This window comes from Carassius gibelio, chromosome A25 (assembly GCF_023724105.1).
Source record: "Carassius gibelio isolate Cgi1373 ecotype wild population from Czech Republic chromosome A25, carGib1.2-hapl.c, whole genome shotgun sequence".
In the NCBI taxonomy this organism is placed as follows: Eukaryota; Metazoa; Chordata; class Actinopteri; order Cypriniformes; family Cyprinidae; genus Carassius; species Carassius gibelio.
In genome coordinates this window covers 5,252,414-5,268,508 of record NC_068395.1, presented here as the reverse complement: position 1 = coordinate 5,268,508, position 16,095 = coordinate 5,252,414, and the positions used below count along the sequence as shown (strand labels likewise).

Genomic DNA, 16,095 nt, shown 5'->3' with positions numbered 1-16,095 from the left:
TGAAAAGATAGCTCCATGCAGAAACCGCACATTGTGGTCATTTTCATAGCCCACCATGATTACAAAACTCTGTCTGGTCTGCTCCAACTGTCACATGCCCAGATTGTAACCACGTGCAAACCACAACATGAAAAAAAAATTATAATTTTGGTAGGATTGTCTGATTCATTATTAACATCCTGCTAATAATAACTAAAAAGTTGCTGCATATCTAGTGAACTAGTATTCCAGTGATTATAGATGGGTGGCTTGATATTATAATATTATACAAATATTATAAAAAATGTGACGGAAGAGGGTCAAAGTGCACTTCTCAAAGAATTCAAACATTCCTAAAATGTATAGAAAAATCAAAGAATAAAAACTATTTGAACAACAAGCGATTCAAATATTTCACAATTCTCAACTGAAGTGAAACAGTGCTCTCAGGAAGCACAAAAAAAATTAAATTAAAATCAGTTGCCAAGGCAATAAATTAACACATCACACATCAAACCCCTAAAAATCATAATCACAAACACATCAGAACATCAAATAAATGTTTCTTTTCACTATACATGACGGGAAAAAAACCTAACATCTTCTTTTTGGTATTACAGTCCTACCTCAACCAGACCACCAGTATTCTTGATCTTCAGGGACCGACCCTGCGGTAAAAACCTACGACAAAGCGTAGACATCTCAGATGCACGGTAGCCAGTGAGCGCACTGGCCTGAAGGTACGGCAGATGAGTTTCAGAGTCTGTCTAAACAAACACACAAGTTCCCATGACGGCGAGCAGACGAGCCAGCCAGAGGAAGTGACTGCAGTTTCTTTCTGTCGTCTTTCACATCGGGGCACAGCTTAAAGATACAGTGCACTTCCTTTTACCATTTCTTTAGTATAAGAGGCAGCTTTTTGTTTGCATTCTGCCATTTAGCCAATTCAATATAGATCGATAATCTAATCAACATTGCAGTTTATTAAAACCTCAAGTGACCATGTTACATTAAACAATTAAGATTTGTCTTCATCACTGGCCTTGTTACAAATATGATACTATTCCATGCACGATGTTTTTTTAAGAAAAAAAGTGGCAAATTAAGGTGTGCGGGTTTCTTAAGTAAAATAACGTGTATTAATTCCTTATCCACATTTGAGGACATAAACCATATTTGGTGGCCCAGCTGATTCATAGGAACATCGGAAAAGGTTCTCTGAAATTGTGAAGTCATAGATTTTAACATGCATTTGTTTTCACAGAATTGCATGCGCTCTAAAGCTTTAGTGTGAGCGCGTGTTAAAACAGCGCCATAGAGAGACCACAGCTTGCTTCAACATCCTGCTGAACTTCCCTACTGTGAGCATTTGTACGACAGACAGTATGTGCACAGAGTTGCCTGCGCAACAGATAGCGGAGTAGCTGAGAGCTTTCACACCATCAGCGGCCTCATCATCTACAGGAACCACAGCGGGGAAACCTCAAGTTAAGTTAATTAGCAGGTGCATGCTGCTGCATCAAAGAACGCCACTAGCTCAGCATGATATGGGGCACACTAAAATGATAACATTTGCTTTCACTAATAAGGTCTGAGATGATTCAGATAGGCCCACACGGAGGAAATGTATTGGTTTTTGATCGGAAGAATCTTAGTTCGACTACATCTGAAACATACATACATACACACACACACACATATAAACATACATACATATTATATATATATATTAGGGGTGGCACAGTTACATTTTTTTTTTCACGGTTCCATTTGTTTTTTACTTTATAATAAAAAAAAAGTTCTATCCGACTACAAGCAACAGCACAAATAAATACAACAGAGTAAAGATAGAAACAATAAACAGTGATTATCTTTTATTTTTTATCTTTCCTTCTAGCATAAGTTTTTAGGTACAGAAATTGAATAAAGTAATCAAAATGTAAAACAGCATTGCGTGTTGGACTGTATAAATTAAAGATGATTCTTTATTAAAGTTATAAAAGCTTTGTAATCAGAAGCAGTGAGTCATTTCTTTGTTGTTGCTGTTCGATTAATATAAAGACAATGCACTAATACAGTAGGCCTACGTTCAGCCGGCTATGTCTGCAGTAGGATACTTATCAAAACCGACATTTTGACATTGTTTTTGTGTGAATTTGTCCATTTAAACATTATACTTCAGAGAGAGCTTAAAGGGTTAGTTCAATTACTCAAGAACGAGTCAGTCTTTTGTTCATTATCTGGCTCGGCGTTCATCTTCAGTTTTCTCTTCACAGCAGTTCAGTCAATGTACTGTTTGAGTACATGAATTACTCCGGGACTCCTCAGAAGGAGTGTCAGCCAAATAAAAAAAGTTAACAGCTTAAGTCATTTGTGGATTAATGCAAATTGGAGACACGAACTGTTTAAAACAATGGTTCAGGTGGAGCGGCAGTTACTACACAGAGCCGTAGTCTACCGACAACTAACACAAAATCGTTTTCAAAATCGACAAAGAATCGCCTGCGATTTTAACTTCGATTTTGTGTAGATTGTCAGTGAATTACAGCTCAGTGTAGTAAATGCCAACCGGTGTTGCCAAGTCTGTGGTTGTTTTTCATGTCCGCGGGTCAAAGCGACCCCAATACAAATAACGTGATATTTAGCCCCTAAAATGCGGATGTTACCAAGGCAACCCTTTTAAAAAAATGTATTTTAACCCCGGGAAGAATTTTATTTTTTATCGGGGAACCTTCTGGAAGCGCGATTGTTCTAGTTTTGGACTAGTTTTGAGAAGCAACTGGGCAGAATTTGAAACCTGGCAACCCTGATCTGAACGCACATGCTGGAGATATGCTTCTAATAACAGGAGCATCTTTACTGATGAGACGTGCACGAAAATCGCATTTGATTTTTTTGCACAGCACTATCACAAACTGCTTTGTTTTGAACTCTCTCTCACAACAAACACGGAAGAGAAGACAATGCTGAATAAAGTCGTAGTTTTTGCTATTTTTGGCCCAAAATGTATTTTCGATGCTTCAAAAAATTCTAACGGACCCTCTGATGTCACATGGACTACTTTGATTATGTTTTTCTTACCTTTCTGGACATGGACAGTGTACCTTACACAAAGCCTCAATGGAGGGACTGAGAGCTCTCGGACTAAATCTAAAATATCTTAAACTGTGTTCTGAAGATAAAAGGAGGTCTTACTGGTTTGGAACGACATGAGGGTGAGTCATTAATTACATCATTTTTATTACTGGGTGAACTAACCCCTTTAATATTTGCACGTTCTGAGGCACGAGTTTGCGCGCTTCAGGTGAGCGCATGCACAACTCTTCTCACTGCGGCCGCGAGCTCACATCCTCTGCCTCTTAAATGTTTAAACTGGCAAAGCTTAAATGAGTTTGGTTTAAATTCATATTAACGTGTGCTGTTCAGGTCTCATCTGTACGCACCCGCTATCAGCACCAGGATGATGACGGAATAAATGACTGCTCATATTCCAGAAGTAATTCACATTGATCAAGAGTGAATGGTTTGTCCAAGGTTTTTTTTTTCTTTTCTTTTTTTCCCTTATCGCTAGTGTTGTAATGTCTGGGAATCCAGAATGCGCATCCATCAACAAAAACACATATTAGTTGAACCCAGTTTGTTTTACGTGATACACACACACACACACACACACACACACACACACACACACACACACACACACACACACATATATATATATATATATATATATATATACACACCGGAAACCAGTCAGTATCTGGGGCCGTACATTTTCATGCTGCAACGGAGATGGTCGTGGATGAATGGCACAACAATAGGCCTCAGGATCTCGTCACGGTATCTCTGTTCATTCAAAATGCCATCAATAAAATGCACCTGTGTTTGTTGACCATAACAAATGCCTGCCCATATCATAACAGCACACTACTTTCTCACACATTGCCATACACATGTTCTGCCATCTGCCCTGTACAGATTCATCCGTGAAGAGAACACTTCTCCAAAGTGCTTAACGCCATCGAATGAGCATTTCCCCACTCAAGTCAGTCGCGATGACGAACTGCAGTCAGGTCGAGACCCCTATGAGGGTGACGAGCATGCAGATGAGCTTCCCTGAGACGGTTCCTGACAGTTTGTGCAGAAATTCTTTGGTTAGGCAAACCGATTGTTGCAGCAGCTGTCCGGGTGGCTGGTCTCAGACGATCTTGGAGGTCCTGGGCTGGTGTGGTTACACGTGGTCTGCGGTTGTGAGGCCAGTTGGATGTACTGCCAAATTCTCTGAAACGCCTTTGGAGATGGCTTATGGTAGAGAAATGAACATTCAATTCACGGGCAACCGCTCTGGTGGAAACTCTTGCAGTCAGCATGCCAATTGCATGCTCCCTCAAAACCTGCAACATCTGTGGCATTTTACAGTGGCCTTTTATTGTGGCCAGCCTAAGGCACACCTGTGCAACAATCATACTGTCTATTCAGCATCTTGATATTCCACACTTGTGAAGTGGATGGATTATCTTGGCAAAGGAGAACTGCTCACTAACGCAGATTTAGACAGATCTGTGAACAATCTTTGAGAGAAATAGACCTTTTGTGTAAATGGGTCTTTGAGTTCAGCTCATAAACAATTTGGGCAAAAACAAAAGTGTTGTGTTTATAATTTTGTAATAATATATATATATATATATATACACACACACACACACACACTCACACACACATACATACACATACATATATACACATTAAATTAATCTAAATCATTTCATTATATACCAACCTTGTTCTTCTTGCTCATTTTGTTCTTCAGGTAACTGAATGTCCTGCTCACTTTCGTTCCTCCAACTTTGCCTTCACTGTCACTCCGCAATGGCCCCGGGTCCTCCTCTGATATACTGAATGAGACGAAAGAAAATAAATGGGAACATCTTATCTGTCCTAAATAGTATTCAAAATTATAATGAATGTCTCCTAATTTGTTTAAACTAGTGTCCCAAAGGCACCCGAATGGTTTACTATTTAACGTTAAAGTACGTTAACGTTTCTTCACAAATACAGTACCTACTTTAAGTGCATAGTAAAAGTAGGTGAATTGGGATGAAGCGTAAAATCTGGACATTAAGATGTTAGCATGTAGCCAATTCAAACATGTGATGCAGGGGTCTTACCAGTTCTCTAAAGATCCTGATGTGCCTGTGAATGAGCAAAGTCCTGAAACGAGAGAAAAACCATTGATTAAGTACTGTGGAGACAGGACTCTGACATACTACACAACATAAACGAGACCACAGGACAACAAATAGAATTATTTATCACTTTTCACTGAGCTTTCTTACACAAGAAGTTTTATAGGTCTTGCAGAGAACAAAAGTAAAATTATACTTTTTACAAACTCAAAAAAAATCTTAAAAGAAAAAAAAAATCGTAGGTATTGTACTGCAATCACAATAGCTTAACTGTGAAAGATGAAATGATTTATAATGTTTTGCAAGGACTGGCTTATTATTTTCATTTCATTCATTCATTTTTTGTGTCTTGTATAGTAAATGACTAGGCTGTTTATGTACAGTAGTTTTTTTTAAGAAACCTGTGACAGATGAGTTTGGATTTTATATGAATTGAGTAAAAAAAAAAAAAAAGTGTGAAGAATTACATAAATTAATAAAATGCAACAAATTGTGAAACATTTTACTTCGTTAAATTGTTGCGATAGTTACTGTATTTAGCCTCTGAGGGCAGTATAGTTTACTCTGTATAATAAGCTTGAATAGGAGAAAGTATATCAACAATGCATACACACGTTACACACAGAAAAAGTTGATTTCACTAATTCCATTCAAAAAGTAAAACTTGATACATTTCAAATGTTTATTTCTTTTAATTTTGATGATTATAACTGACAACTAAGGAAAATCCCAGATTCAGTATCTCAGAAAATTTGAATATTACTTAAGACCAATAAAAAGAAAGGATTTTTAGAAATCTTGGCCAACCGAAAAGTATAAAAATGAAAAGTATGAGCATGTACAGCACTCAATACTTAGTTGGGGCTCTGTTTGCCTGAATTACTGCAGCAATGTGCCGTGGCATGGAGTTTATCAGTCTGTGGCACTGCTCAGGTGTTAAGAGAGCCCAGGTTGCTCTGATAGTGGCCTTCAGCTCTTCTGCATTGTTGGGTCTGGCATATCACATCTTCCTCTTCACAATAACCCATAGATTTTCTATGGGGTTAAGGCCAGTCGAGTTTTCTGGCCAATTAAGGACAGGGATATCATGGTCATTAAACCAGGTACTGGAAGCTTTGGCACTGTGTGCAGGTGCCAAGTCCTGTTGGAAAATGAAATCTGTATCTCCATAAAGTTGGTCATTAGCAGGAAGCATGAAGTGCTCTAAAACTTCCTGGTATATGGCTGCGTTTACCTTGGACCTCAGAAAACACAGTGGACCAACACCAGCAGATGACATGGCACCCCAAACCATCACTGACTGTGGAAACTTTACACTGGACCTCAAGAAATGTGGATTGTGTGTCTCTCCTCTCTTCCTCCAGACTCTGGGACCCTGATTTCCCAAGGAAATGCTCAATGTACTTTCATCAGAGAACATAACTGTGGACCACTCAGCAGCAGTCCAGTCCTTTTTGAAGCGAGACGCTTCTGACGCTGTCTGTTGTTCAAGAGTGGCTTGACACAAGGAATGCGACAGCTGAAACCCAAGTCTTGCATACGTCTGTGTGTAGTGGTTCTTGAAGCACTGACTCCAGCTGCAGTCCACTGTTTTTGAATCTTCCCTGCATTTTTGAATGGGTTTTGTTTCACAATCCTCTCCAGGGTGGGGTTATCCCTATTGCTTGGACACTTTTTTCTACCACATCTTTTCCTTCCCTTCGCCTCTCTATCAGTGTGCTTGGACACAGAGCTCTGTGAACAGCCAGCCTCTTTTGCAATGACCTTTTGTGTCTTGCCCTCCTTGTGCAAGGTGTCAATGCTCGTCTTTTGGACAACTGTCAAGTCAGCAGTCTTCCCCATGATTGTGTAGCTTACAGAACTAGACTGAGATCCCATTTAAAGGCCTTTGCAGGTGTTTTGAGTTAATTAGCTGATTAGTGCGCGGCACCAGTCTTCAATATTGAACCTTTTCACAATATTCTAATTTTCTGAGATACTGAATTTGGTATTTTCCTTAGTTGTCAGTTATAATCATCAAAATTAAAATAAATAAACATTTGAAATATATCAGTATGTGTGTAATGAATTAATATAATATACAAGTTTAACTTTTTGAATGGAATTAATGTGAAATAAATCAACTTTTTGATGATATTCTAATTATATGACCAGCACCTGTATGTGTGTGTGTGTGTGTGTGTATGTGTGTATGTATGTATATATATATATATGTATATATATATATAAAATGTCTCATTTGGCAGATCAGCTATCCATTTGTCCAATAAACCACAGGAATGACTTGAGCAAAGGTATGTGTAAAATACCATCTTTCTGTCAGAAGAAGAGCTGAGATAATTTCAATCAAAAGCATCACAAACACAAACATCTGCTGTACATACTGAAGTTATATTGCGTTACTGCAGCTAAAAAAAAAAAAACACTCAGAACTCAAGGGAGCAATGTACATTTAAAATATTTGTGCCATTAAACCAAATGTATTATGATTTATTAAGCTATTATAAAGGTATTTATTAAACTAGTCTTAACTTTCTCAGAAAGATTCCATACATAAGTTCATTAAGTTATTACATAGAGAATTTTAAAAACGGTTTCATTATTTTGGTACTTCAGTCATTTAGTATTTGTTTTCTAGAATTTTGTATTAACCCATAAATAAAATAGTATGCAGATCAATCATTCTTAACCTTGTCATAAAACTCTATAAAATATAAGTAATAAAAAAAAGAAATAAATACAATTATTGAAAAGGTATTTTGGAAATGATTTCAATGAGCCGGTCTTATCAATAAAGGGAGGTAGTAGGGTCGGACAGGGGCCACGCCAGGCATTGTGGGATATTCTTCTACTTACTGACTGCTTCCTCCTCATCACTGGATGAAGAGCCAATAGAAAAGAGAGTTTTAGATTTGGGGAGCATGGGCAAGATGCTGAAGGAGAAGGAGATTCGTCGCTTGGGTCGTGGCCGTCTGATCGCTGGAGGGTTCCATGATCACATGGCAAAAAAGATCAAAGCAGGCATTATAATAAAACTGGGTGCTAATAAACTGACAGAAAACGTCCACTCCCTTAAAGTGACACCACAGTGAAAGGGAACCACAGGAGGTCCACATCTCATGAGTTGAAGAATACCAACAATCCCAGTTGATACAGGATTTTTTCGTATTATAAAGATCCCAGGACGTGAAATCCGGTGTTAGATATGACTGACAGGAAGTGAGTGGTCAGTGTGTGGTTATATACATGACCGAATATTTTCCACTTTCTTATCTTACAACAAGGGCATGTAAGAGACCAGCAGAGGAAAACAAAAATACATCCTCTGAACTCTGCAACCTCTGATCTAAAAGCACTTCTGAAACTTCTCAGATATTGTTAGCATTTTTTTATGTATAGAATACGTTGTTGTCATTACAGGACATGGAGCAGTGGTGCAGAGCTCAGAGTGGCACAATGAGAGACAGGAGTGAAAATAAAAGAGGTGTTTTAACTCACCATCTAGGTCTTTGTGACTGATGGCCAACATGGAGACAGACTTGGTGAGAAAGGTTTGTGAATGTGGGACACTTCTCCGTCCAGAGTGGATGGACCTCTGAAAGCAGCAAACATGATAAACCAGTTTAGGTAATTAAATGCAATGAGATTAAAACTACTAAAGTAATTGAAAAATCTGCAGATGCAACTCTTATATCTGATTCAGCATATTAGAACACACTGAAGTGTTTTTAGACTGCTTTCTTTGGCAGAAAGGAAGACGTTCAATAAATATAAATATATATATTATTTATTGACCGCCTTCCTTTCTGCCAAAGAAAGAAGGCTAAAAACACTTCAGTTGCTATATATATATATATATATATATATATATATATATATATATATATATATATATATATATATATATATATATATATAAAATCAACCGTCATAACATGACTTGAACATAGCGTCCATGATGTCACACAGTCATTTATGGTGTATTTCTGCTCTTTGGATGTAAAAGAGATTGAAATGTATAAAAGAATTCATCTTTTTGGTGAATTAAATATTTACCGTGTTGTTATAAAACTATGTTTATTTATTTTTTATAGTCATAAAAATAACCACAATTAATACATACCAATAAAAAATTATTGGACAAAGTACTGAAAAAAATTAAATATATTGTTGATTTAAATGGTTTGAATAATATACTTACAAAAGAAACAAAATGTAAAATTATATATTAATATCAATGAAACTATAACATTTAAACAATCTACCAATTCAGTTTAAATGGTTTAAAATAAACCTACTAAAACCATAAATTAAAATAATATATTAATTTTAATGACATTATGTTATATACAAATAATGCAATATTAAAGTTAAAAAAATCAATATAGTTTAAATGGTTAAAGTTATACTGGTAGGTTTAAAGGGGTCATATGATATTGCTAAAAAGAACATTATTTTGTGTATTTGGTGTAATTAAATGTATTTATGCGGTTTAAGGTTCAAAAAACACATTGTTTTCACCATTCTGAAACGCATCTTTTTTTTTTTTTTTTTTTTTTACAAAGCTCATCGTTCTGAAAAACAATGTGTGCTCTGATTGGCCAGCTATCCCATGCCGTGTGTCCAGGCTTGAAAAGACAAAACAAAAAAACCCATTACAAACGAGCCATTTGTGACATTCACTGGGGACATAATTACTAATTATAATGACTTCTCCTGTGTTTTTCCGAGTTGCATTGCGCTGCGCCATGTAAAACTAAAACCATGTCTACATTTGGGATTGGAGAAACGATAAACAACAAGCTCTACTATACACCAGCGGTCTCAATTCCAGTCCTCACGCCCCCAAGCTCTGCATATTTTGCTCGTCTCTCTTTGTTAAAACACCTGATTCAGATAGCCAGCCTGTTAGAAGTGAGCTCCGTGCATGAACTGTGCTCCCATTGACATGATCCCTACACAGTGTTCACTGCTCCCTACTCCCTGAGCATTGGAAATCTGTTGAAGTTTATTTCACTTTGGAAAATTCCTTCACAGATTTGCGAAGTGCAACGTCTTCATCACCTCTCGCACACTTCAATGCACTTATATATCATGTATGTTCACTTCGAACTGGAATCAGGGCGGAATATCCTGTGAGGTCTACTTCGCAGGGCACTTACATTCAAATAGAACAAACTTCTGAAGTTATAAGAGAAACGTATAAAATTTGCAGAGCAGGATATCTCTTCGTGTTTGAGACATTAGTCTTTGCAACTTTACAGATCTTCTTTACGCACCAAGAGCTTGTAACACGCCAAAGAGAACGGAAAAGTTTGAATCGCATCATATGACCCCTTCAATAGATTTTGTTACTTTGTTAATATAGATTTCAGCTGATGTGTGGTGACAGATGCATACAGTATATAGGCTTTTTGCAAATATCTGTGAATGCTGCACAACCAATCAGATTTTAGTGCTGGATCTATCCATTTATAAATAATACTTCACCTGACTGTCCAAACTGCAGAAGTCTCCCAGGTTTGATTCCTGTTCCTCTTCGGTCAGGGACACAAGTGAGTCTCTTTCTTCTCTGTCCAGCTTTGACGGACTGTTTGGTTCTTGGCTGGCCTCCCCTATGCACTGGTTAAGGCTTTTCCTTCCTTCCTTCTCTGCTGCAAGTCCTTCCAGGCTGTAACTGTGAAAAGCATATTTGATTATGCTTGAGTTTTATCGCGGTTCAGAGTTTCACACACAATTGCACACAGAATCGTCAAAGATCATTCAAACACACGCAAGATAAAGCTACATGCAAATTCATTTTGATTCAGATGCACAAAGAATCAAATGACAAGTCTACTAGCAAATGATAACAAAACATTTTTGCCATGCATTGGTCATAGAGCTCCTTGTAGCGGTGCTTCAGGTGTTGAAATATATTTGGTTCACACGTACTCCGTCTGCAGTGCATATACAGTATGTGTATGCGGTGCAGAAGAAGCAGCAAAAGCACATTATTGTAACGTGAAAGCGCATTAAAATAACACGCGAGGGCTAATTTTTCCGCTCACATGCAGATTTCCTTTGCTCCGTAACAAAACCCTAATTTATATTCCTCATTCTAATTATATAATAGTAAATCACAATGTATGTTTGTAAATCTTAAGTGCATAAATGCATATTTGAATATATATGGTCTACATTTCAACAAATATATCTTTATTATTAGGCATGTCAATAGGCAGATGTTCTTGCTTTTTATTTATTTATTTTTTTAATGAAAATGCTGTGCCTATGTATCCTGTACTTGTATCAATGCAGATATTGTACTATATTAGTTATTATAATTATCACTGTCTATCACATGCTGCTGCAATTGTCTCTATTCACTTCAATCACTATTTGTAAATATATGATGTTGTTGGCAATTTCCTTGCCCTCTCAGCCATGCTAAACTATAGAAAAGATGGGTTATTAGCATTGTTACTGCCTGTGAGGCACCACAGCCAGCCTTTCTTTAAGTATATTAAAAATACTCTTTTTGGTTTAGATTAGTGATATGCACTTACAATAATTAATATAGTAAAATATTTACACTGATAACTATATACAGTATGCACAGGTATAATAAAAAGTCTACTGGTATGCCTTATAATAAAGATATAGTTATATTGAGATGTAGACAATATTTACATATATCTCCATAATTGCATTTATACAGTATTTTCTGGATTTATACATATTTTCATGTATTTCTATCAATAATTTACATTCATATATTCAGACGTATATAATTATTAATTTACAAATTATAACTATATATTCAGATTCACTTCTATATATTCAAAATTTACATTTATATATTCAGATTTATAACTATATTCAGGCATATAACTATGTATCCAGATTTACTTCTATATATTCAGAATTATAACTATATATTCAGATTTATAACTATATATTCAGGTTTACATTTATATTCACAATTTACATTTGTATATTCAGATTTATAACTATATTCAGATTTACTTCTATATATTCAGACTTATAACTACATATATTCAGATTCACTTCTATTGTTCAGAATTATAACTATATATTCAAATTTACTTCTATATATTCAGGCTTAAAAGCATAATTTCAGATGTGTATATATACTATAAAATTATTTCAACTTGCACCTAATTGTCGAGAGCAGTTCAACGTATCAGGAAACACTTGAAAAGGTGACAATGTGCTAATATATATTTTAAAAAATAATAATAAAAATTACCTCTCATCAGGTTTTGAGATCCAGATCAGTATGTTAGTCATAGTTAAAATTAATTATCAACTGTTGTGATACTGTAGTTTAGTCTACATCGCTAGCTAAACAAATTCATTTAAGTGGCCGGTTAGTCTCTTTCTGAAAAACAAAGAAATCTACGGAAATGACTACAAGAGTGCTTGTGGTCTCACATGTTTGTCCGGAGAGAGGAGTAGACTAAACCATAGAGAGGAAGTAGACTACTACACACAATACACTATGAGCACATACACACCAGTGTCTTCACAACACACTTTTTGTGCTCCCATAATGCAATTAATGCTGTATCATACAACAACAAGATGTTTAAAGATTTTAGACACTTCCTCTTCGACTTTCTTTACCTTCTTTCATTTATTTCGTCATTTTCTGAGTGCAGGACAACCGAAGGACACCAGCTCATGCTTCATGAAGTACATAAGACGCAAGATGAATGGATGGACAGATAGAAGAAGGGATGCAGCAAAAGACAAAACAGGAACTTGTTAGCAACAAGGTCTAAAAGAGGCCCTTGACATTTCACCATTATGTATCACACTACACAAGGTTATTAGAGTTAGTTAAAAAATAAAAGTCAAAAACAAAATTAAGATGAAAACAAAAAAATGCTGAGACGAATTCAAAATATATAAAAAAACTATAATAGTTTGTCAAAGGGATTTGATGGCATCCGTTTTCAGCTCATGGCTTTAGTTTTTTCTATCAAAATTTTTTACATGGGCATTCAAGAAGGATTTGGTGGGGAAAAAATGAAAATGGATGGTAGTACCTTCTCCTATGGCCCGCAGACCTGTGTCCCACTTCCCCTCGTGCCCTACTGGAAAAAGTGATGGGTGAAAATGATGAGGAGAAGATGAATGAACAGAAATAATGAACTTAAATTAATATGAAGAGCTGATGAGATGATTGACAAACCATGATGTTCCTTTTTTGCGTGTCTTTAGAGTATTAGATATCATGAGTGTTTATTAACAGCAGGAAAACTGTCCTGCGTGACCTAAATACAGCTCTTTCTCACAGAACAAAGCCCACAGAGGAAAGGGCCCTAACACTATTGGGATTTCCCTTCACAAACACAGTCACATACAGACTGTAAATGAGAAGTTGTATACAAAGCTGAAGTAATGACAAGATGATGAGACAAAAACCAAAATGTAGCAACTGCAAGCATAAACTCAAATCTAAAATGTATACTATGCATGTATATGATTGCATTATACCGCAGCTGTGCGGTATATTGATGATAATACTTTGATCCTATTATCAGATGATTCACAGGAAATGACACATTTATAAGAAAAAATTGACGACACATGTAGGCCATACTCTAAATTTATCTACTGCATTTCCCCCCTCCAAATGATTGCACATAGCAGTGAACACACACACGCACACTCCGTGGGCATACACCCGGGCAGTGGAAAACAAACTTTTACCAGATATAGGCTATTTTGGATTCTTTTTATGTAGTATTTATCTTATTTATAACAGTATGATATTTAATTTCACATTTAAATAACTGATTAGCCTATTATCTCAGCATACTGTTAAATGACGTAGCATAACGTTAATCAATTAGCATGTTCTCTTAGCTCCCATTGCTACCAATGAAACTTAAAATGTTTTTTTGTATATATATATGTATTTAATTCCTAAAACTTTATTGGTGTAGATTACCTGCGTTGACTAATCTCCATCTCCTCCGCTGAATTTTTGCCTGGGCCCCAACTGTGCCTGCGTAAAGGGGACAGGGATCGTACGGAGGTACGTATAATGGCCGACCGCTCCGGGACCTCTGTCAAGTGGTCCTTTTTCTCTTCCTCCTCCATTTCTCCTGAAACCGATGAAGCTCCAGGAGATGTGGGCTTTTCCTGACAGGGGTCTGATGTAGGAGCTTCTGTGCTGGGTTGAGAGATGGCGCTAGGGGTCCCGAGGCTGGAGGTGTCGTCTGTGGAGGACGAGTAGGACATAGACACACCGCTGGTGACTGTGACGCTGTCCTCAGCCTTTGAGGGGGAAAGTAGAGGAGAATCGGATGGTGTTTGCAAAAACAAAATTACAATTTATGCTTTATGCTTATGGAATTTATGCTTGGTGACAACTAGGAGGCCTGGGATTTTGGAACAACTTCCCAACCTAACAGAGCAAAAATTGCACTTTAAGCCTGGTTAAAGCAAGCACATGTGAAGTCTGCGAAAGAACGTTGATGACAAACCACATTTACATCTCCAGTTACATAAAGGCAGACTCTTTTTTTTTTTCTGCCAACCCTACGGAGTCTCAGAGTTCTTTCCATCCTTATAAAGTTTACATAACATAGAAACACACCGCTCGCTTTGACATTCATTTACATTCACAGCAGCTCATTAGTTTCCTCACATGCTGAGAACGCAGCCGAGTGAGGGGTGTGGTGAGCTAGCGGCTACACTACATAACCATAATAAATGACTTTATGAGCTATGGAGGGGGGAAAAAGACTTCCAGAACACAAGTCAAGCTTAGGTGAAAATACTCTACCTGCTTTCGGAGCTTGGAGAAAATGCAAGCATGCATCCACAAACAATTCCAGTAGGCTAATTTTGGGATAATCTTGTTGCTAGTTTACTACAGATTTATATTTTCCGAAAACAAAAATAAATAAATAAATGGTGATGACATTATATTAAGAGGTTTTTATAAGAAAATCATTGCATCTTTAATTTGTGTGCAGCCTAATTGGTCAGCTATTTAGCTTTGTATACAGCTAGCCAATTAGCCTACTCTCTGCATACTGCTAACTGATTAGCCTACACTCTTAGCATGATTCTATCAGATTAGCCTATTCTCTTAGCATGCCACTAGCCAATTAGCCTGCTTTCTCAGCATACTGCTAACTGATAAGCCTGATATCTTAACTTAAGATGCATTCCAAATGACGCACTATACACTATGCACTTACACACTATGTATCTATGCACTGTATGTATCTATCTATGTACTCAACAACGTATTGTGTGAATTATGAAAAAAGTTATTTTTTTCATTCAGAGTCTGATCCTTCCCCATGTAATTAAAGCTGGGACAGATGAGTGCATGAAGGGTCCGACATTCCACATTCATTTTTTTCTGTTATTTAAGTCAAAACATCAACCGAGTTTTTAAAGAGCCCTTTTTCTTTTTGGAATTTTTGGCGCAACTTTAAACACACTACTCCCTATTGATACTACAAAACATCCTAAAATGGGGACTATAAGACTATTCTGCATTTCAAAATAGGGTTTTAATGAAAAATGGCCTGATCTATGCATCACAGAAACAAAACATTACAGTTCACAAAAAAAAAAAAACGCCATCTTTTGCGACTTGCTAAGGGCAACACTTACGTGTCAAAATCTGTGTTAAACATCTTTAAATCAAAACAAGGAGTTTAAGGGCTGGAGGAATCCACAGGAGGATTTAGAGGAGTTGAGAAATTAGGATGAATCATGTCTGAAAATGAGATCATAATTGATGCCTTGGCCAACTGATCCGCTCACGTCACATGACTTGATGTCAGTGGAAGATGTTGTGAGTAGAGGATCACCACTGAAAATGAGACCCATTACATAACTGCTTTATCTGGCCGAGGCACAAGCAAGGGGTTCTTCACATAGTAAAGAGACAAAG

The 16,095-nt window shown here is 36.8% G+C and overlaps 1 protein-coding gene across 13 annotated transcripts in view; it reads right to left on the bottom strand.

Moving 5' to 3' along the window:
• Window positions 1-16,095, bottom strand: part of LOC127947472 (A-kinase anchor protein 13) — an 81,213-nt gene that overhangs the window by 19,192 nt on the left and 45,926 nt on the right. For 6 of the 13 annotated variants that reach the window (XM_052544622.1, XM_052544615.1, XM_052544618.1 and 3 more), the window contains exons 11-18: window positions 14,128-14,456; window positions 13,220-13,267; window positions 12,795-12,854; window positions 10,656-10,842; window positions 8,664-8,760; window positions 8,022-8,144; window positions 5,148-5,190; window positions 4,760-4,874 (exon numbers count right to left, since the gene is read on the bottom strand). In XM_052544622.1, the coding sequence (XP_052400582.1) occupies window positions 4,760-4,874; window positions 5,148-5,190; window positions 8,022-8,144; window positions 8,664-8,760; window positions 10,656-10,842; window positions 12,795-12,854; window positions 13,220-13,267; window positions 14,128-14,456 (1,002 nt within the window). The remainder of the gene's footprint in view (window positions 1-4,759; window positions 4,875-5,147; window positions 5,191-8,021; window positions 8,145-8,663; window positions 8,761-10,655; window positions 10,843-12,794; window positions 12,855-13,219; window positions 13,268-14,127; window positions 14,457-16,095) is intronic. The other 7 variants (XM_052544624.1, XM_052544625.1, XM_052544626.1 and 4 more) reach the window with 4 other exon arrangements.